Source organism: Drosophila subpulchrella, chromosome 3R (assembly GCF_014743375.2).
Source record: "Drosophila subpulchrella strain 33 F10 #4 breed RU33 chromosome 3R, RU_Dsub_v1.1 Primary Assembly, whole genome shotgun sequence".
Lineage (NCBI taxonomy): Eukaryota > Metazoa > Arthropoda > Insecta > Diptera > Drosophilidae > Drosophila > Drosophila subpulchrella.
The window spans coordinates 326,001-347,781 of NC_050609.1; the positions used below are offsets into that span (position 1 = coordinate 326,001).

At 43.8% G+C, this 21,781-nt stretch overlaps 6 protein-coding genes across 6 annotated transcripts in view; 3 read left to right on the plus strand and 3 right to left on the minus strand.

Moving 5' to 3' along the window:
- Window positions 1–9,784, minus strand: part of LOC119545680 (ichor) — a 38,531-nt gene extending 28,747 nt beyond the window's left edge. The window contains exon 1 of the mRNA XM_037851417.1: window positions 9,662–9,784. The gene's annotated coding sequence lies outside the window, so the exon portion shown is untranslated. The remainder of the gene's footprint in view (window positions 1–9,661) is intronic.
- On the plus strand, window positions 5,071–7,174 carry LOC119545681 (luciferin 4-monooxygenase-like). The gene is made up of 3 exons (XM_037851420.1): window positions 5,071–5,320; window positions 5,381–5,892; window positions 5,955–7,174. The coding sequence occupies exons 1-3, from the start codon at window positions 5,138–5,140 to the stop codon at window positions 6,919–6,921; spliced, it is 1,662 nt and encodes a 553-aa protein (XP_037707348.1). The 5' UTR covers window positions 5,071–5,137; the 3' UTR covers window positions 6,922–7,174.
- LOC119545683 (beta carbonic anhydrase 1) lies at window positions 7,992–10,238 on the plus strand. The gene is made up of 5 exons (XM_037851422.1): window positions 7,992–8,332; window positions 9,198–9,282; window positions 9,347–9,407; window positions 9,467–9,593; window positions 9,675–10,238. Exons 1-5 carry the CDS (start codon window positions 8,240–8,242, stop codon window positions 10,074–10,076), a joined length of 768 nt encoding a protein of 255 aa, XP_037707350.1. The 5' UTR covers window positions 7,992–8,239; the 3' UTR covers window positions 10,077–10,238.
- On the minus strand, window positions 10,152–11,773 carry LOC119545682 (ras-related GTP-binding protein A). The gene is made up of 4 exons (XM_037851421.1): window positions 11,665–11,773; window positions 11,506–11,605; window positions 11,066–11,450; window positions 10,152–11,007 (listed from the first exon to the last, which is right to left on the minus strand). The coding sequence occupies exons 1-4, from the start codon at window positions 11,674–11,676 to the stop codon at window positions 10,569–10,571; spliced, it is 936 nt and encodes a 311-aa protein (XP_037707349.1). The 5' UTR covers window positions 11,677–11,773; the 3' UTR covers window positions 10,152–10,568.
- A 1,447-nt stretch (window positions 11,774–13,220) lies between these two features.
- LOC119545679 (nuclear factor related to kappa-B-binding protein) lies at window positions 13,221–19,102 on the plus strand. The gene is made up of 4 exons (XM_037851416.1): window positions 13,221–14,649; window positions 14,945–17,417; window positions 17,479–18,236; window positions 18,322–19,102. The coding sequence occupies exons 1-4, from the start codon at window positions 13,435–13,437 to the stop codon at window positions 18,853–18,855; spliced, it is 4,980 nt and encodes a 1,659-aa protein (XP_037707344.1). The 5' UTR covers window positions 13,221–13,434; the 3' UTR covers window positions 18,856–19,102.
- A 30-nt stretch (window positions 19,103–19,132) lies between these two features.
- On the minus strand, window positions 19,133–21,497 carry LOC119563236 (zinc finger protein 37). The gene is made up of 4 exons (XM_037876542.1): window positions 21,189–21,497; window positions 20,298–21,126; window positions 20,178–20,225; window positions 19,133–20,118 (listed from the first exon to the last, which is right to left on the minus strand). The coding sequence occupies exons 1-4, from the start codon at window positions 21,375–21,377 to the stop codon at window positions 19,334–19,336; spliced, it is 1,851 nt and encodes a 616-aa protein (XP_037732470.1). The 5' UTR covers window positions 21,378–21,497; the 3' UTR covers window positions 19,133–19,333.
- Between the last annotated feature and the right edge of the window lie 284 nt (window positions 21,498–21,781).

The following is a 21,781-nucleotide window of genomic DNA, read 5'->3' on the forward strand; positions in this document are numbered from 1 at the left end:
GGATATTAACATTTTTTATTAATTATATTTTAAAAAATTACCTAAAGTTTAAACTGCAAATTTAAAAATTTACTTAAAGCTTAAAATGTAAACTTAAAAAGTATTTTTCCTTGTTTGGTTGTTGAACCATACCATAATGAGTCAATACTTAAATTTATATTTTTAATCAGTAGAGAACCATTTAATTTCACAGAGTTTATATATATAGGTATTTTTGTTAAATAAATATTACTTTAATATTACAAAAAATTATTAACTTATTAAATTACTTAATTTTCTTAAAATATTCGAAATAGCAAAGGTTCTGCTTGCATTTTCTTTATTTCGAGGCGTTTACTTGCACACAACAATGTTCGAGAAGGGTTTTGGCAGTGACCAAGTGGAGGAAATCGAGATTGGACACGCTGCGGATTAGTCTGGGAAATTGGGTCAATCTCTTGTCACTCCGTCCGTGTCACATGCAAAACATTGCCGCATGATTTACGACTTGGCAGGGGCAGGGGCAACTACTACACAGTGAATGCCGTATCTGCAACCCAAGAGAGGCTGCAGTGCAATGCGGATGCAACATTTGTCGCCGACTGTCTTTTGTCATGGCCATAAAACCTCTGTTGCTCTGTTGCTGCCTCTGACTGTTTGCCGTTTTCCACTTAAAGTCCGCCATAAAATTGTAAATTTCACCGTTGCCCGTCCTTTGACATTGTATTCCGCGCTCTTACCTGCCCACCGAATGATGCAAAACTGGCATGGACATTTACTTAATGACGTCCTCGCCGAAGGGTTAAGAATACCTTCACTATTCCCCGGGAACTATAAATATGCAGAATTCTTTCTCCGCGTAATGCTGAGCTCATGCGTGAATAAACAAAGAAGGCGAAAAGTAGAGAAAGACCCCGAGAGCAACGAAAAATATTAAATAAAATAAAAAAATTGGGTCAGGGCACACCCCTTTATAGCCAACGGCTGACGGCACCGCCGAATTCATGTCCCTCTCATATGTATAACTCATAATAAGGTACGCCCACAGCAAACCGAATCTGTTTTCTTGCCTCATTATTTTTTCACAAATCGTCACTAAAAGTTGGCCAAGAGAATGAAAGATTACACAAAGAATGTAAGCAGAACATCTGGACATTCGAGTGTTTGCCAAAAGAATTGTGGGATTTTATATGTAAATTGGGCTTGCAAGAACCATCTCTCAAAATGATGAATACCCTGGGCTTATAGAAATTCTACTGTTAAGCCACTATTAACTATAATTAATAATTATAAGAATTTGGTCAAACGGTGGCGATTTTAAAATACCAAAAAAATAATTGATTTCATTAACTATCATATCTGATGATTATTCCTTTTAAAGAGTTACCTCTTAATCTACTCAGAAGACATTCTCTTTTAGGTAGAATAAATTGAACTAAGTGGCATACAAATATTGGCTACATGGGCTTCTCTCTTGTTGCCAAAAAGAAACAAAATTCGATAAAGAAGAAGCGGCTTAAGTAGGGTTGACATATTCAGGTTAAAGAGATGCGACTAAAGCCCACTTTTGATCTCATTTGCTTTGCAAAGAACGGCTAAAACATTCTGATTCACTTTCATGCGCCGAACCATCTCCGATTGTTCGGACCCAAAAGAAACCTTTTGGAAAAAAACAGCTAACAAAAGTGGGCAGAAGGAAATGCAACAACAACAACTAAAGAGCTTGGAAGATTTTATTTGCTTAGCCAACGCTGTGAATATTTAATTTGCGCACTCACACACCGGAATAAGCATATATACATATATATCTGTATGTCTGAAGACGAAGAGCGGCTTTAACGACACTGGTGACCCACATTTTCGGGGCAAGCTTAAGCTTAAAAGCTACAACGCTAATAAGAACAGCAATGCCGCCGCCATTACCCATACAAACACACATACAAATACAACAAAATTCAAAAATAAAAAACTGAAACGCCAAAAGCGTTGTTGTTGGCTTCCTACCTTTTTTTGTTATTTGTGCGTGCTGAGGAAAGATACTCACTAATTAACCCAAAGCCAAAGTCCGAGCCAAAAGAATCAACCAAAAACCCATTTGCAAATTGTGGCCGAAAGAAATAGATACAAACGAAATGAAAGAGATAGAGGGGGGCAAAAAGAAAGAGGCAAAGACTTTTGGGAGATGTGAAAAAACGAGGTAACACCCAAATATAAATTATGCTTAGGAAACCCCAAAAAATTGTAGAACTCTGCATGTCTGTGTGTTGGTAAGTTGGTCAAGACAAATCCATATGACATCATAACGGAGACCTTATTGTTGAGGTAGAAAAATACGGCTTAAAGAATATAACAGTAAAATATTATAGTTTCATGTACGAATTTGTGTTTTTCTTGGAAATTATTATATCTTAGCACAGGATGTGTTCAAATTTAATTATAGAATAGAAAATAATTAGAGCAGGGTTCCAATTTAATTGCCAGCTATAATTTATTGCTGTTATATTGAAGTATGCTTACAATAATTATAAAGTTCATATTTCTTTTACGTGTTTAATGGAGCTTTTAATCCACATCTTTCTAACCTTTAAATAAATTTTGCTATTGATTTTAAGTAAAATTGAGTTTTAATAAACCTTCCTTTCTCAAAATTTCGTAAGCAGACCTAACCTTATTGAGGAGTAGGCCTTTTTAATTTCCTTTCGATGGAATGCAGTAATTGAATGACTCAACGCGGTCAAAACCCTTTGGCACCTGCATACCCCTTTCTTTCTCGGGGTCTCTGATTTCACAACACCTACAATAACTTTGGGTACCCCCACACACCCACCGAAATCCCGCACAAACACACTTGCATATTTGGAGCTCATTTATTGTTCAACATTGTTAAGTAACCATCATCATCCGTTTTTTTTCCGTTTTTTTTTTTAATGTTTACATTTGGCGCTTTGGCCCAAATATTCTGAAAAAGCTGACAGCGGCTCCCAACTCGAATTCAAATGTTCGAGTGGGAGTGAGATGGCCAGAGCTGCGGGCCCTGTCTTTCTTTGTATTTCTCTTATTCATTTGGCTTACAGTAATCATTGTCATGCAGGCGATTCTGCTTCATTATTTCGCCTGCTGTACCCACGCTTTTTCCTATATCTTGGCTCTTTGTACCTCTCCTTGTCCCCCACTTGATAGCCATCGTAATGAGCTTTAAGTTAGGGTTCTGATCATCATCTCATGACGGTGTTTTTCGGGTTTTTTTGGGAACGAGATGAAGATGCTGCTGGCGCATCACCATCGACAATTTCTGAGACTTTTGTTTTAAAATATCTACGGCTTTGCAGGGTCCATTGATTTATAAAGCAATTTTGCAATTATTATAGAGACTTTTCCAAAATATGAGTTAAGAATTTTATCAATGAATTAATATTAAACCAATATTATTATTATTATTATTATATTATTATTATTATACAAAGACCAAGGTTTGGAATTAAATTGATAATATTAAATATTATTCTTTACTTAATTTCATAAGATATGAAAATAAAATTGTCTTTAAGTTATTAGAATATTTGAATAAAAATTATATTTACTCAAGAACAACTCCGAATATGATAGATATATTGCTTCTCTCGTTAATGATCTATAATTCTTATTTGAATGTAATTTTTCTAGAGCATCAAGTTATCGGCTCGTCACTCCCCGCTTTAGATACTATTTTCTTTCGATTTCATTGCCTCTGCCTTGCTTGCTTAACCAATATTTTGCCGCTCGATAATGAAAGGAAAGCAAAACAGTTGGTTCGGGGAGTTCGTTGCGGGGGCTGGGATGCGATGGAGTCGGTCAGTCAGGTCCCAATCCCGAAAACCACAAGGCCCGAAACACACAACAAAAGCTTATAATCATCAAGAGTGAATCTGCTGGTGAAATGGCCCTGGTTGTTGTTTTGGTTTTTGCTTTTTGCTTTTCGGCGGCGGCACACAGTCAGCCGTGTTTGTGGTTTAGACTTTGCTTTCTTTCGCGGCGGTGGGGATTTCATAATATTTGCATTGGTGTGGGCCTTTTTGCCGCACAGGTGTTTGTGTGACCCACTTTCGGAGGCATCCCAGCCGAGATGCCTGAGAAGTTCTGACAATGCCCGAAAACCAACAAAAACCCGCTCGCCGAATGATGCGGTGGGCACTTCTCGGAAAGGCTAATATTACACTGGCTAAGAGCCCAATTCATCCGAATGGGAGCCGTGATGCTCCCAGGCCAATAAAATCGAGCATGTGAAATGCAGGAATTCCAATATCGTTACAAATAATAATTTTCACAAAATAAAAGCATTTTAAAGAGAATATAATAAAGAGTATTATTATTATGAGCAAAAAGCATCAGTATATCTTTGACCTGAATTTAAAACTCAGTGCATATTGTCATTAATGGTTATTTACAATTAATTCTTCTATGTATTTCTGTGAAAGCACTGACACATATAAAATTTGCCAGCTTATGGCGTATAAACTGTCGATAAAAATTTATTTTGTTATTATACTCTTTTTTACGATATATTTCTTCACAGTCGCGTTATAGGTCACATTTTATTACACTTTTATTGCATTATACTTATTGAATGACATTAACAAAAGCCCAGCTCGGATCGCATAGAAAAGTTACCCCTGTACCTAAAGATTACCATATAAACGATTTAAGGTAAGATAACTTAAAATTACTGTTATCAGGAACCATGATTAGATGATAACTTGATAATGAAAACCATGATATAACATTTAAGTTCAGTATAATTGGGTTAGGTAAAGAAAGTATCGTTATCTCTGAGTTATGTGGTTATCATAAAAAAAAAACAAAAAAAATTACGTTCCAGTATGTACTTCGACGATTGAGATACCTACTGCCTGTTAAGTTCTATTACAATGGTGAAGTAAGGGGAAATAAAAAATAATAATTTGGTGTTAATAAATAAATAAATAATAATAATAATAATAATAATAATAATAATAAATAACTTTAATAGATTTTCTAAAGCCAAGAACAAGTATTCGTTTTCGCAAATATAATATAATCTTTCATTGTACTAAAAGCGGGTGTGATTGCCATATCAAAGCATGATAAGATTGTTTTACGATTTACGCTATCAGCTGGCACTGCAGTATATAAAGCAAAAATCATGTGTGGTCTTAGAACTTTTTGCAATTCGGTGGCAAACATGTCATTTCTGCCAAAAACTAACTACGATGTCGTCGATAAGATTTGGAGCAGTGAAAAAGAGGAACTCCAGTTCGGAGAGGATTTGTCCATAGGCGAAATTATATTTCAAGAAATGGTCCGACATCCCAAGAGCGTGGCTCAGGTTTGTACATCAAAAATATCATATGAGAGGTTGACTGATAATCTAGACAATCTTCTGCAGATATCAGACTCGGAGAAAACTATACTTCTCAGGGAGGATCTGTTAAATAATGCTATTCGCATTGCAACTTTTATGCGCAAACTGGGACTGACTGAAACGGACATCGTGGGCGTTATAGCTCGGAACACCACCCATGTCGCGGCCGTGGCATACGCCTGTTTCTTTAATGGCATCGCCATGCACACGCTGAACAGTGCCTATTTACCGGAAATTATTGAGAAACTGTTCCTCAACACAAAGCCACGAATAATTTTCTGCGATGGTGATGAGTACGAAAAAATTCGTTCCACTACCGCCAAGTTGAATGTAAGGATAGTGACAATGCGGAATCATCCTGCCGGGGTCTTAAGTATCCAGGAAGTTTTGAAGACGCCAGCGGAAGAAGGATTCAAGCCAACTCCCCTAAAACAAGGTTCCACCCATCCTTTGGCTATACTCAGCACTTCTGGCACCACGGGAACTCCAAAGGCAGTTATCGTTTCCAATTGCCGAACCATTCTAAGCGGCCTTACGTAAGTGGACCATAAAGAGTACAGTTTATAAAGAAAATATAATAACCTTACTACTTACACAGAAAAGTAACCACCTCGGATATTCAGTACGTCTCCAGCTCCTTGGACTGGGCTTCGTGTCTGTGGACAGTGGTCTCCTCGGGGGTCTTTAGCACCAAGCGGATAGTATCTGAGGAACCCTTTGATCCCTCGGAAACTCTCCGCATAATCGAGGAATACAAAGTCACATACGTTCTACAATCTCCGGCGCAAGTGGCAGCCATTGTCAGTTGTCGGGACTTTGAGAAAGCCAACCTGCATAGCTTACGATATTATTATTTTGGAGGTGGACGTTGCACCGCGGAAGTGCAAAAAAGACTGCGCCAGAAATTGGGAAAGGACATCATTCAATTTTGCTATGGAGCCTCGGAATTGGGTTCCCTCTACTGCGTCAACTGGCACTACGATGCAAAGCCTAATTCGGTTGGTCGTCCTAGTCCTGGCTACAAGGTAAAGATACTCAACGATCAAGGTGATAAACTGGGTCCCAACGAGGAGGGCGAGGTGTTCGTTTATAATGGAAGCTTTTGGCCCGGATATTACGGAAATCCAGAAGCTACGAAAGGAGTTTACAGGGAGAACTGGTACCAAACGGGCGACCTTGGTTACGTGGACGTTGATGGCTTTGTGTACATTGTGGAGCGAAAGAAGGACCTGCTCAAGTACCACAGCAACAAGTACTATCCTCATGATCTTGAGGAATTGATCTCCCAAATGCCTGGTGTGGTCGAAGCCTGTGTCTTTGGCATTTGGAATGTGGAAAATGGCGACGAGGCAGCGGCTATTATCGCCAAAAAACCAAATGTTCAGTTAAGTGAAAAGGACGTTATAGATTTTGTAGCCCAGCATGCTAGCACAAAATTCCTGAGATTACACGCCGGTTGTCTAATTGCTAACGATCTAAAGCGAAGTCCCAATGGAAAGACAAATCGTGCTGCCAACAAGGAATATTTTATTCGGCAGAAGGGCATTCAGATACAAAATCATTAAAGAAAATATATATTTAATGCGATATATCGTTATATGGGGTTAGCAAACTACACATTATGTGGCGCCCCCATTGGCCAAACTCAATACTACGTTTCTACATGTAGAAATGAAATGTAGATGAATTGTATGGCCCAAGTGGGTGGGCTACTGAGCGTTTCAAATTGGGGTTTGAAAAGAATTTTGGAAATATAATTAATTAATTTGACACAATATAAATCTTCTTTTGATACAAATTCAGCACTGAGCGATTTCAATGACACCTCTTCATGTTATACATCATAATATTGGAGTTTGGGGTAAGTAAAGTTACTATGTTTGTAATTAAGCTTTAGAAATGAGAAAGCTAAAAATACATATAAATCGACCTTGACCCATAAAGATCAAGGAAGTCATCAGAAAGTTCCATCAATACATCGATTAGGTGCAACAACAGCAAAATGTACACAGAACGTGGAAGCCATAATATCAACATCATCAGCTCTTCGAGTCGTTTCCCACTCTGCCTCACTGATAAGCCGTCTGGCGAATAAGTTGACTTTTAAACGTTAGTCGACTGTCTGGAATTTGCCAGAGATGTTTGCTCAGAGAAATGCTATTAAGCAATTGATTTCCGCTCCCCATAATAATAATAAAAATATTTACTTAGAAAATATTTCCCCAAGGAGTGTCCAAAGCAGTGGGTAAGGAAAAAGTTCTAATATTTCTCTTATGCACATGTATCAACAAACTACTCTCTTAAATTGCATTACTAAGTTAGTCATCTGTTTTATAAAAGTTATTTAGATTACATTTCTTTATAAAAACATTTTTATTGGATATGGTTTTTAGTATTAAAATGATTAACTATACTAAAATACAAAATAGGTATTGCACGTATTATTGCCTTTTACAATTAAATGAAAATGTATAGTTTTATATATGCTTAAATGTTACAAGATCATAAACATGGGTATTACCAACTCGAAACTCTAGTGTTTTCACTCTAAGCGCACAAGTTTATTTATAAATGGAAAAGTTAGCACCTTGAAAACTATCCCCAATTGCTTGGGGTCTCTGCCGCTCTTAAGTTCTCTCTTTAAGAAAATGGGGAGCGCTCTCCCAGAGAGACAACAACAGCTGCTCGCTTAATATGTCGCGTGTTTTGGAAGCAACAATTCCGATTTAAATGCTCCACCAACGCCAACCGAGCTCCATCGTTTTTTTTGCGAAGCGCGAACGCGTCATTATTATACACAAATCAAGGAAAATCAATTCTGGTGCCAAAGTGCGTGCAATAAAAGTGCCAAATTAAGATTAAGAAACCCAAAAAAAGTTCAAAATGGAGCGTATTTTGAGGGGGATTATGCGGTACAGGAACACAACGCGCGAGCAAATGGTCAAAGAGTTCCAGAAAGTGCGCGACAATCCAGAGGTGAGCAGCAATACCCTTTATAGGTCAAGATTTCGGAATAGAATCGTTTAGCTTTCACAAAAAGACCTTAGAAACATGCTTTTGCCTTGTGTGGAGCTAATTGCCTGTGTTTTATATCATTATCTCATTTTTTCGACTTGTCTATCGCAAATTTTGTGCTCTTTAAGTGTTCTCTCTCTGTTCTCCGCTCTTTATTTTTGTGTTATTTGGTAAACAAACAACTAAGGCAAACCGGTTCATCACCAATTCACCACCGCCACCCTCTTTTGTTTATTTAATATTAAATTGTATTTTTTATATACTTAACTAATTGCTTTCCGGTGCTCTTCAGTTTCGTGCATTTGCACCTTTGATAATTATCAAATTAATTCAGTTATAATTTGAAATAAGCAAAAATGATCTAGTACACAAATTTTAAAGATATCAAAAAAATGTTCAAAATATATATGCTGGAAATAATAAGGTAACCTTGAATATAGACTCCTAAATATATATCAGAAACATTTATGATTACCATAAAAATATCATTTTTAGAAAGTTTTTTCAAATAACATTTTAGACAAACAGCACAAATTAAAGAACATTTTTGATAAGTACAGATTGTGAATTATTTTTAAGCATAATAGCTATTATTCTGATCCTAGCTGTACTGAAAGTGTGGACATAAGTGGCACATGCCATTTCTATAAAATGTTCCCCATCAATGTTTCCAATGTTTTTTAATTTCCCTGTTGGACAGCCTTGAACCAACGACGCTTTGGCTATTTGCCAAGTATGTCATAACTTGCGGTTGCTATATTCCTAATATATTTACGCACTGGCCGATATCTATGTGTTCTAACTCTTGATAAACTTTATCATTCAGCCCAAGGCCGTCTTCTTCACCTGCATGGACAGTAGAATGATTCCCACCAGGTACACCGACACCCATGTGGGCGATATGTTTGTGGGTGAGTAGCTGCAGCCGAGGGGATTTATTATAGCCTAACACTCCTGTCTATTCCCACGATTAAGTTCGAAACGCTGGCAATTTGATTCCGCATGCTCAGCATTTTCAGGATGAGTACTTCAGCTGGTATGTCCCTTATCTTAAGCTTCAAAAATGTGAGCTAATTAATAAATACAATCATTTAGCGAGCCAGCTGCTTTGGAACTGGGCTGCGTAGTGAATGACATACGACACATAATAGTGTGCGGACATAGCGACTGTAAGGCCATGAATCTTCTCTACCAGCTTAGGGATCCCGAATTCGCCTCAAAGGTTTGGAAAAAAGAAACTGAAATTCTACTTTTTTAAGATCCTAGAAGTGGCATAATAGAATCACTTACCCTTCTTCCCCAGCTAAATCGTCGCCTCTCACCCTTGCGATCCTGGCTGTGCACCCATGCCAACACCAGTTTGGAGAGGTTCCAGGAGTGGCGCGATGCCGGCATGAAGGATCCTTTGATCTTCTCGTCTGAGACTCCGCTGCGTCGCTTTGTGGCCTACATTGATGAGGAGCAAAAGTTTGCCGTAGAGGACAAGCTCTCACAGATCAACACTCTACAGCAGATGTCCAACGTTGCATCCTATGGTTTCCTAAAGGCCCGTTTAGAATCCCACGATCTCCACATTCACGCCCTTTGGTTTGATATTTACACCGGTGACATCTATTACTTCAGCCGCGGAGCAAAACGATTTTTGCCCGTTGATGAAGACACCGTGGATCGATTGTCCGAGGAGGTCAGGAGATTCTATTCGTAGGCACCTTAGGCGAACCATCTGGATTATCTGTGATATGTGGGCCTTATACCGCGTTCGGCATTTACAAGTGACCAATTCCTAGGATTGTTTTGTGTATGTATTTATAAGTGTGTAATTGTTTTGTATATAAACTTAAGGCCTACTAAGGTTTCAACTTACAAATCTACGAAAAATCAACGAAGGAGATGGCTATCCATCGCTCACGCACTACTAAGGCTTTCATAACTTGAAAAGCTATTAATTATACATAGTTCTTGTGTGAGATGGTACAAGTATTGCAATTTTTACAAGCGCACCATTAACCATTACGATAGCCTTGATGTAAGCGAGCGATAAAAAAACATATACGTATTTATAGTTACGGGAAGCGGTAAGACTTTGGGGCGGCACCTTGGGCGCTTCGATGTGTGCACAACAACAGACGAATTTCATGTCTTTTAGAACGGAGAACGGCATTTGGGGTGACGGAAAACAACGACCTAAGTATCGCCATCAATGGTACTTATGGCCGTGATGGTTCATGGCACTGTTGCTCGGGTTCTCCAGCTCCTCGAAGTACTTTCGGGCGTTCCTTATGTTGACTAGTGTGGCCTCCGAGGGCAGCGTGGGATCCGACATCACCACCATCACGTAGGTGTTACTGGTAAAGGTGTCAATGAAGGCGGCAAAAGCGCTATTGCGCACCTCCATCGATTGGAACTTGGCGCCCAACTTGGAGCAGCTCAACTTGAACTGCTTGATGATGTTGGACACCTTCTCAAAGCGGTGCGAGTCGCGGTTCTTCTTGCTCTGGCAATGGGAGATCACCAGGAAGGTGGCCTTCTCGAATAGCAGCACCTCATCCGCTTCGATCACATTGGCAAAATGCGCCACGGAGCCCTCTAGGGCGGCAACATTCGGAATCAGCATGGTGACAATGGAAGACCAAGCTCTGTAATTAGTTGAAGGTTGAATAAAAGTCGTTTCTGGGAATCATAGCCTTTACTAACTTGTATAGAGTTTCATCCCAAATGCTGGTGCGGAAACAAGTGACATTGCCGGGCTTTGACAGCTTGATGAGATCCTCCATGCGCTCCGTGAACACATTCTCGCGATGCTCCTCCGGCACCAGATCCATTTTGTGCACCAAACAAAAGATCTTGGCCTCCGGCGAGTTCTGCAGCAGCGCCTCCAGGCAGCTCTGGTAGTAGTGGATGTCGCGCTCTATCTCCTGGCTCTCCACATCGAACACATAGATGAGCACCTCCACATTGCGAAAGATGTTGTCGCGCTGCTGGGCAAAGTACTGTTTCATAAAGCCCTCCTGGCCGCCACAGTCCCAGAGATTGAGCACCAGGTTGCCAAGGAACCGCACATGCGAGTGCTCCACATCGACTACGGGCATATAGTAAAATTAGTTCCGCACCTCCGATTATATAGTATTACTCACTTGTTGCTCCGAGGCGTGTCGTATCACGGGCGATATAGTTGGCGAAGATAATGGATCGCATGCTCGTCTTTCCCGATCCGCTCTTCCCCATCAGCAGGACCTGATAATGAAAACGGAATGATCTCCCATATCCTTTAACGGGCATAAACAAAACCACACCTTTTTCTTCATTGTGCCGCTAGTAGTTTTAGATCTCCAGGAAAATAATCAACAATAAAAACAAATAGTAGGCAGGGCTAGCGATGTCACACCTTCGATGACATAATCGATTATGTCGCTGGCTTATCTGTATTGGTTGGTTATCGAACTGGTTCCCGGTCGTTAGATCTTCAAGTGAACCGGACTTGGAATCTTAATAATTATACCCGTTACTCGTAGAGTAAAAGGGTATACTAGATTCGTCGGAAAGTATGTAACAGGCAGAAGGAAGCGTTTCCGACCCCATAAAGTATATATATTCTTGATCAGGATCACTAGCCGAGTCGATCTAGCCATGTCCGTCTGTCCGTCTGTCCGTCTGTCTGTCCGGATGAACGCTGAGATCTCGGAAACTATGAGAGCTAGGCTATTGAGATTTGGCGTGCAGATTCCTGAGCTTCTTACGCAGCGCAAGTTTGTTTCAGTAGAGTGCCACGCCCACTCTAACGCCCACAAACCGCCCAAAACTGTGGCTCCTACAGTTTTGATGCTAGAATAAAAATTTTAAATTAAATGTATTGATCTCATCAATACCTATCGATTGACCTAAAAAAAGTTTGCCACGCCCACTTGTACGCCCACAAACCGCCCACAAACTTCAAAAAATCGTAAATATGAACGTGGATATCTCGGAAACTATCAAGGATAGAGAATTGGGATCACAGATTTAGATTCCGTAGCTCTGTGCGCAGCGCAAGTTTGTTACGAAAATATGCCACGCCCACTCTAACGCCCACAAACCGCCCAAGCCTGTGGCGCCCACAATTTTTATGCTAGATACATAATTTTAGCTGAACTGTATTGGTCTCATCAATACCTATCGATTGACCCAAAAAAAAATTTGCCACGCCCACTCTAACGCCCATAACGCTTAAATCTGTCTACCGCCGATAGGTGGCGCATTTCAATCTCGCTTTGCTGCTTGCATATCTCCATTTTCCTTTGGTCCCTTTAGCTGAGTAACGGGTATCTAATAGTCGAGGTACTCGACTATAGCGTTCTTCCTTGTTTTTAATTATATTTGGAAAAACTACAAATTAAAAAAACTGTAACTAGGACTACATTCTAATGAGAGGACTTGAGAACTGAATCATTTTAGATAAGAAAATATTTGTATATCAATAAGAACAACTTTGTAAAATCATTTTCAATTTAATAGTAACGATCTTTTTAAAAAGGTCGCCAAATCAACTTGAGTGGAATGCATACAAATTATATAATTATTAAATATTAAATTTACAGGCATGGGAATAAGCCGTTATGCTTCCAACTGAATACCAATAAAGAGCAGTCACAATAAGCGCGAACAATTCAAGGCCGTTTCATCGTCTCATCCCTAGTGGTCGGTCAAGAACTTACGTTTAATTGACGTTTACCTGTACATTTCATAGGTGGCAGGACAAATTTAAAGCCCTCAGCCACAAAACGCTTAGTTCACATGAAAATATAACCCCTAAAACGAAGATGTGCACTTCTTTCAAACCGCCAAAGTGGGACAACCACCACCGCCACATCGTGCCACCACTAGCGTGCACGCGTTTCGCGATGAATGGTGAGAAATCGCAGAGAAAACATGCTTAACAATAAAAAAAGAAGAAAACCAGCAGCTAACGCTGGCTGATTGATATAACGAGGCAGGACAGCGGCGTAAGAGACAAAAATTATAAGTTAGTGTAGAGAAAAAATCGCTCTTTGCGAAGAAAAATCTGGTGGCGAATTGTTGGCGATCCGATGAGCAACATAAACATAAACACAGTGCCCAGGCCAAGTCCGAATGCTAATGGGAATCCAGATCCGAATCTGAATCCAAATCGCAGTGTGGAATCCGATGAGGAGGAGGAGGGCGATGGCCGGATGAGCGACAGCGGAAGCAACACGGCCAGCAGCCAGAGGAGTCGCACGTCGAGCAGCAGTTCCTCGGACTCTTCGAGCGGCTCGCTGGAGGAGGATCCGGATGGCGAGGAGGAGGACATGTCCGACCAGGACGCGGGCAGCGGCTCGGAGACGGAGGACGACACCAACACCTGCCAGTCGGACGAACTTGAGCTGGCGCAGCTCTGTGGGCGGGATATATTCCGGTTGCCGCGGGGCTTGTGCGAAAATTCAACCATTTTCCATGAGTTCTTCTCCCTGGAGACCTGGCAGCTGTTGCCCCACCACCTTCAGGCTCGTCTGCAACCCATGCTTCCGGACTTCTCCGGCTTGGTCTCCGGACAGGCGCAGGCCGGTGCCGAACAGCAGCGCACTCTGGTGCAGCTATTCAATGGTGGCCTTCAGCGATTTGGACAATCCCCGCTGCTTCGGCTGCAACGCCAACTGGAAGAGGGGAACCTGCGACCGGATGTCCTGCAGCTGCGGCAGAGCATTCAACACTCGCGAAGAAGAGAATTCCGTTTCCGCCAGGCCGAACGCCTCAGCCAGCTGGCCAAGGAGCTATTCCTGTCCAGGGAGCAACTTCTCCAGCATGCCTACTCCTCTGCCCCACCCTCTGATGGAGCCCTTGGGAAATACTTGCCTAGGCCACGCCCCCTAAAGAGGAAGTCGCCCACGCTGTCCATGGATAACCCCCTCAGCTCGCAGCGAGCCAAGAAACGTTACGCCCAGGAACTTCTGGAGCTAATGGGCGAGCTGGAGGTGAAACGCGGTGATATCAGTGCCGAGGAAGAGGAAGAGGACACGGAATGCGCCCAGCTGATGGAACGTCTGGCCAAGGAACCACGCGAGTTCAAAATGGAGGAGCACAAGGTTCCAGAAACAACAGGTCCTGGCAGGCCCTCGAATGCGGCGGACAAGAAATGCATTTACAACACCTTCTTCAAGCGGCGACCGGGCGTGGATGATGACCTGGTGCTGCGCTCTATGCAGGCGGAGAGGATTCCCCAGCTTAACGACAAGAACTTCCGGAAGTACTTAAGAGACTACAAGCGTCGGAAATTGGAGCAACCGGTAAGTCGTTGCCTTCTTGTGCAAGTACAGTGGCGATCTAAACACTCCAAACTCTTATTGGCACCTGTATTTATAATTTTTAAATGTTTATAAATGCTACAATGTTTGAGTTCAAAATAAAACGAATTATTAAAATCCTTTTTTATCCTTATAAAATAACATTAGTAACGAAATTCATTTACTGAAACCTTAAGTTGGTAACATTCAGAAGATGAGATTACTAATCCTTTTCTAATAAATATGCTCTTAATTAACAGATAAAATTTTCTAATTAAAATTATTTAAACAATTCTAGGAAAGTCCCGAGTTTGATACATCGGAGGTGCGACTCCGCGACATTTGCACTCGTGCCCAGTTTGTCGGAAGCTTTAAACCGGGTCGAAAGCCGAAAGCGCTTATGGCACGCCTCAATCCCGATCCACCTGCGCTGGTACCCATTGGAGTTACGGCAACGAAGAGCGAGTTTGTGGACGAGGAACCCATGCTGCTGGACGAACCCCAGCAACTCTACGGCCGACGAGCGCCGGAGGAGCATCCCGAGGAGCACCTGCCACCCAAGGAGCCCCAGCTTATGCCAAAGAAAGTAATACCTGCACCAGTTGTTCTTCCTCATCCCGTGCCCAAGCTAGAACCTCTGAATGGACCTATAGCCAATCCCAAGGCGAGTCCAACGGCGCCAAATCTTACGAGCAATCATCCCACTGTCACGGCTCCTCCAACTGCTGGGCACATTACCGGTAGTCCCATCCGGGAAGTGATGATTCGTCCACCAGCCTCGCCTCGTCCCGCCTGTTTCTTCTCCCTGGTCAGGGATCTGTTTGTATCCACACCGCAGCACCGGCTGACTTACGGAGAACTGCAAATCTTGCTGTCCAGCTGGCGGGAAATCAACTCGGATGCCTCAATACCCACTGGAGAGTGGCCAAGATTCGTGCCGGATTGGTCAAAGTTGCTTCAATCGGCTGTCAACTTCTTGTCGGGTGACTTCGGTTCCGTTCCGGCGGATTATGTTCCCTATATTGAACACAAAACTCAGTTGGGGATATACCAGTGGATAGGGGCTGGCCGGGACTCAGATGCGCGACTCCTAAGCCTTTGTCAATGTTGGCTGCGAACGCAAAGGGAGGAGCACTCAGAACTCAGCCCGATATTGATTTCGAATGCTTTGGTGGATGCAACTCCGACACCTCCTCCAAGATGCCCCACCACATGGACTGTGCGCTCAGCCAGCCAGGCGGAGATCCTGGAATTCCAGCGGCAGGAAAGGATACGCTTTGAGTTTCCGCATCGACCCTTCACTTATAGACTCAATGGATATGAGAGCGTGGTGGGTCCAGTCAAAGGAATTTACACCCAAAGTTTGCCACTGAACAAAGCTAGGGGCCATGCAGTTATGGTAGATGACCGTCCTCCATTTGTCACCATTCTTACCCTGGTTCGAGATGCTACCGCCCGGCTGCCCAACGGAGAGGGAACCCGATCCGAGATCTCCGAGTTGCTTAAGTGCTCGCAGTATGTCAGCCAACAAGCGGCGGATAATGTCCTACAGACCATCGTGAGTGGAGCTTTGGACCGAATGCACGGTGGTCAGGATCCTTGCGTAAGGTACGATGCCAGGCGCAAGATCTGGATTTATTTGCATCGAAACCGCAGCGAGGCGGAATTCGAGAAAATGCATCGACATAACCAATCACTAGTGAAGCAGAAGCAGCAGCAGAGGAAGCAGCTAAACAGGCCAAAGATTCCAGATGGCATCGACAGCTCTGGGTTGATTGGGGAGCACCAACAGGAGCAACTACCCGCCTTGGTGCCAGCAGTGGTTTCACCGATTCCATCCTCTGTGCAACTGCCAGTGGGAGCTTCTTTGCAAGTGAAAAAACCACTCTCCGTTAAATGTCCACCTGTGCCGCCCTTGAAATATCACGTACCACCTGGTACGCCCAGTGGAGGAACCATAGTAGCTTCCCCCTCCAATATTAATCCGATTCAAAGTCCCATACAGCAGGTACAGAAATCTCTGCTCAGACCGGTGGGAGTGCTCAATTCCGCTCCATCGCCCCTTCAACGACAAGTAGTTACGTCTAAAGCTGGCAACTTTGCGATATCCAAGATCAGTCCCACGCGGAACACCACGCCCATATTGGTGTCCACTCCCAGTGGCTTGCAAACCGTGCATGTAGCAACCACTCCAAATCAAGCAGCAGGAACAGTGGCTCCTATGATGGCCAAGAAGTTGACCATCAAGAAGCCAGCTCCCAACAACAAAATGGGAAACTTTATCATCCCTATGGAACAACAACAAAGCGTTCCGCAGCAACAGCAGGGTCAGCATGTGAAGGTGCAACCGATCGCAGGTAAACCCAAGGCTCTCACTATCACGCCGCGTCCTCAGATGCCGAAAAACATTATCCGGCTTCTGCCCGCTGGAGGAGCCACAATAACTGGTAATCCGGCTATAAATACCAAGCCGAACTCTGTGCAAATCCTCGGACCCCGAGTAGTACCGCAATCCCAGACGGTGCGACCGGTTCAGCAGAAGATCGGTGCTGTGTCCATAGTGGCCAACAAGCCGGTTACAAGTATTTCCGCTGCAGAAACGTCAAATCCTGTGACCATCAGCACGAGTTCTCCGGTTACCGGGGGTGGAACCATCGTAAAGATGTCGCCCCAAGCATTCGCCAGTCTCCAGCAACAGCAACAACAGCTGAAACAGAAGGTGAGCAGTACCAGTCCTGCCCTGAACTCGCCGCAGCAAAGGATCATTGTGGGTGAGTATGGCTGAATGTGTATTTCGATACAGATTTCTTTATAACTCGCCTTTCGTTACAGGCAACACGGCCATTTCCTCGAACAAGAAGATTGTATTCCAGTCGCTGGCGAAGGCAGCACCCAAAATACTCACCACATCGCCCACTGGCTCGGTGGCTAAAGCGACGACAAATTTGTCGCCACAGCAGCAGAGAATTGTGCTACAGAACTTCAAGCAACCGGTGATGGCCACCAATCAGTCTGGTACCCTAACGGCACTGGGAGGAAATGCCACGCGTGTAATTCGGGCTACTCCAGCAACAAATCTCAGCACTGGAACAGTAGTAGGAGTGGGGAACTCCCAAACTGGCGCGCAAATCATCACTCTGGATAGTCTGGTACAAAAGCAAGCTATCGGAAAACTGCTCACCACCGCTAGCAACAATATGGTTCAGTTCGCCACTTCCTCGGCAGGAAATGTGATCACCCTTAATCCCAACCAGCAGACCAAGCAGTTGCCCACGATGGCACGAATTGTGAGTGCGACCAGCACTACCCCGGCAGCTGGAAGCGCGACAACTGTGGTGCCCAAGATCATTGGAAAGACGACAGTGATCCCGGGGAAACCACTTCTGCTTCACGCCAAGACGTTAAAGCAGCTGGGCGGTAGCAGTGTGGCCACCACCCAGACCACCACAACCACGACCACAGCTGTGGCTTCCACGACAGTGGGAGGAACAGGTGGAGCCGTGGTTTCAGGGGCGGGAGTGGCGAATACTGCCGTGCGAACGACTCAGAATATTGTGATTAGCGGTCAGACAGTTAAGCTGCAGGGAGCGGTGAGTAATCTTAGGATATTAACTCTTTCAAATAGCTAAACAGTAAATGTATCCCTTTTTGAAATATCCCTTTTTTCTGTTAAAGATCTCCGCGCGAGGATCAGGCGCACCCGTTCAGACAGTCATCATGGGCAACCAACTCCTGCGCATAGCCACCAGCAGCAGCAGCAACAGTGGAACAACCACTGCCTCTGGGGGCATAGCGACGGCGCCCAAGACCCTGCTAATAGGAGCGGGAGGCACGCAAACCCTGCGTCTGGCCAAGAACGTACTGGTGGCCAACAAGCAGATCACTAGTACCGCCAACAGCAGCATTGTAAACAGCACCACAACAGCATCTCCTGCATCGACGGCGACGGCAACGGCTGGTAACAATCTCGTATTCGCCGTGCAAGGCAACGGCGGGCAGCTCTTTTTCACGCCAGGACTGCAGGGCATGAACCTGAAGCCTTTGTCCAGCTTAAAAGTGATACCTATGGGCAGCGCGGCAGCAACTGGTGCAGCGGCCGGCGGAAAAATCTCCGTGACGACAGTGGCAGGTGAGACGGGGGCCAAGGCGCTGACCACTAAACTGATCCCGGGCACGGTTCTCAAGACGGCCACAGGGAGTGGCAACTAGGAGGCTCAGGAGCGGAGAGGCTTGTTAACCACGTTGTTTACCCTTCCTCGGTTATACTTTCTTCGATTTTGTTTTAACAACACGTGTAATTTATCTATGTAGGCAGAAAGTTTTGCAAATATTGCTTCGTACTAAGTAAAAATAATGGACAGCGATAGAAATGTCCCATCCAGCAACCAATTTTATGGAAAAGTTTATAAAATAATATATATAGAAACACCCAATAAAACTCAGATGAAACCAGAAAGGCGATGTTTGCTTTCAGTACAAATGTAAATGTGTTTTAGATTCATTTATTTACCTGCATACAGGCTAGATTTTATTTTATTGAACTTAAATACATATGGGACTACTTCGCAAGCCAAATTGCTTTCAGACTGAGAAAATTAAATGTAAATTTATGGTGTAAATGGGCCAAAATCAAAAGAAGCCGATAAAGGAATTGAACATCTTAAAATGGTTCTACCCAAATTGATTATTATGGTAACGTATTGTGCTGCTTAAGATGTCGATTAAGCTTAATTTTTAAGTCGAAGGATTTGCCGCAGACGTGACAAGAGATGTAGGATTTCCCTGGCCCCTGCTCGGCAGTTGAGCTGCCATTAAGGCTCACTTCAGTTCTGCTCTCCTGCTGGGCGGTGCTGTGTTTTTGGGCAGAGCCTTCTTCTTGTGCGAAGCTTTCTTCGTTGTTGGTGCTTAGCTGCTCGGATTGCTTTGAAAGTTTCCCCTGCCTAGTTCTCCTCATTGGGAAAGTACTTTCTGGAGACCGAGGCCTCTTGCGTGTCTTCGTGTGAGCGGCCAGCACATGAGCCTGCAACTGCTGGGCCTCCTCAAAAGTGTCGCTGCAGAAAGCGCACTGAATGACAGTAATCGTGGGCACGGAAGGCGGAGAAGCGGGTGGAACAGGAACGTCTACAGAAGCCGGTGGATCCATCGGATACAGAATATCTACTGGAGGCTCGAGTGCAGAAGAAGATGACCGAGAGTTGGTAGTGTTTTCCAGTACTTTCGATTCCTCAGAAGCATTAGAGTCCTCAACTACTTCAGAGTATTCAGTAACATTTAAGTCTTCAGGCATAGTTGACTCGTGAGAAACAAAAGGCTCGCTGATTTGGGAGACATTGGATAGGAGTGAAGCTACTCCTGCATCATTCGTTTCAAGCGAAGACGCGGACAGTGAAGGAGAAAAAGCCTCAGTGTTGGAAACATTTACCGGCAGTTCCTCCAGCAGTTTTAGTTTCTCGGCTAGTTCGGCCTCACCCTCTGCGAATGGAGTCAAAGGTTATAAAAATAAATGAAAAGGATTTCGTAATTTTATTTACCCCTTAAATGCTTTTTTAAATGTGATTGCAGCACTGCGTTTTTCACAGCTGAAAAGATAAATGCGATTGCATCATTATATTTGGTCTATGAATAAGCAAGTTTACTTTTGAAGTACTCACTCTTGCCACAGTAAGTGCACTTGGTGCGAGCGTGGACGGCTTGTCTGTGCTCCTTGAGGCTCTCTTTTGAGTTGCAGATGAACCCGCAGACGGGACACTTTATATGCCTTTGCAGCTTGTGATACTTAATGTGGAACTTGATGCGCGACTCTTGGGCATTTGTGAACTTTTTGGCGCATATATGGCACTCCCAGTCTTTTAGGAGGTGGGTGCTACGCATGTGGTCCAGATGCGCCTCCTGGTCGGGCGAATCGTGAAGGCACAGCTTGCAGGAAACAATCGGCGAATAAATGGGCGGCGGCAGTGGGGCCGTTTCGTCGCAGTCATCGTCGTATGTGAACTTGACTATATCCTCATCGTCTTCGATGTCGCCATCGTCGGCCATGCCAGATGCATCCTCGCTGGACGCCGCAAACATGCTTGCGGTCAATGCATCGTGGTCCATCATGTCGAATCCGGACTCAACGTTTGGCGCAAGTTCATTGGCCTCTGGTGGCTGGAACTGGGTACTGCTCGGCTCTGGCACCCTGGCCATGTGCTCCTCCTTGATTGGCACGTGCGGTATGTCGAAGGCGGCGCATACGCGTCTGCTGCCGTCCTCGTCGCTGATCTCCTCATCGTCTGTGTCTAGGTATATGAATCCGCAGAACTTCTGCTCTTCCGGCTCGATTTCCCGCTTGATCACGATGCCGTTGTGCTCGCGCTGGTACTCCAGTTCGCCGTACTGCTCCTGCGTCTCCAGGCAGCTGCGCTTGAACTTGAGCAGCCGTTCGAACTCGGTAATGCAGGGGATGCACATGTACTGCGGTCGTCCGTCCTCCCGCACAACCTTCGAGTATACATATATGTTACATTCTGTGGATCAGGGGAATGGATTGACTGACTACTTACCTGAATGTTCCAAGCACTCAGCTGCTCAAGGATCTCCGCCATGCTTGCGACGGCTGCCTCATCCAAGCCAAAAATGGGTTTTACAATTGCCTGATCCATGTCTAGGCCCATGGTAAAGTAGATGCCGCATGTCCGGCAGGGCTCAATGGAGTCCTCGTCCAGGCCAGTCAGTTCCGCACAGAACTCCATGGTGCATTACATATGTATGTTCAAATACCGCAGGACTCCCAAATCGACGATACAATCTCTTTTTTTGTTATTTTATGAAAAGATATGGAGGTGGAGCATTTTAGCAGTGTTGCAAAAGCAGCGACGTCGGTCGATAGTGGAGGGTTGGGGGTGGTAGTGATGCCACGTATCGATAATAACGTTTGCACCTAGAATAGCTAGATCGTTATCCTTAAATTAGCTAAATCACTTTTCTCAATCTGAAATCACAATCCTTTTTCCGCTTGAAATAACTGACAAAATTGGGATCTACTTTTGTTTGCATTCTATAAATTAGATTACTTATCAAAGATTGATATTATCTAACTAATAGACTAATCGACAAAAAAGCGCAAGACTAAACGCTACAAAATCTAAAAGGATTT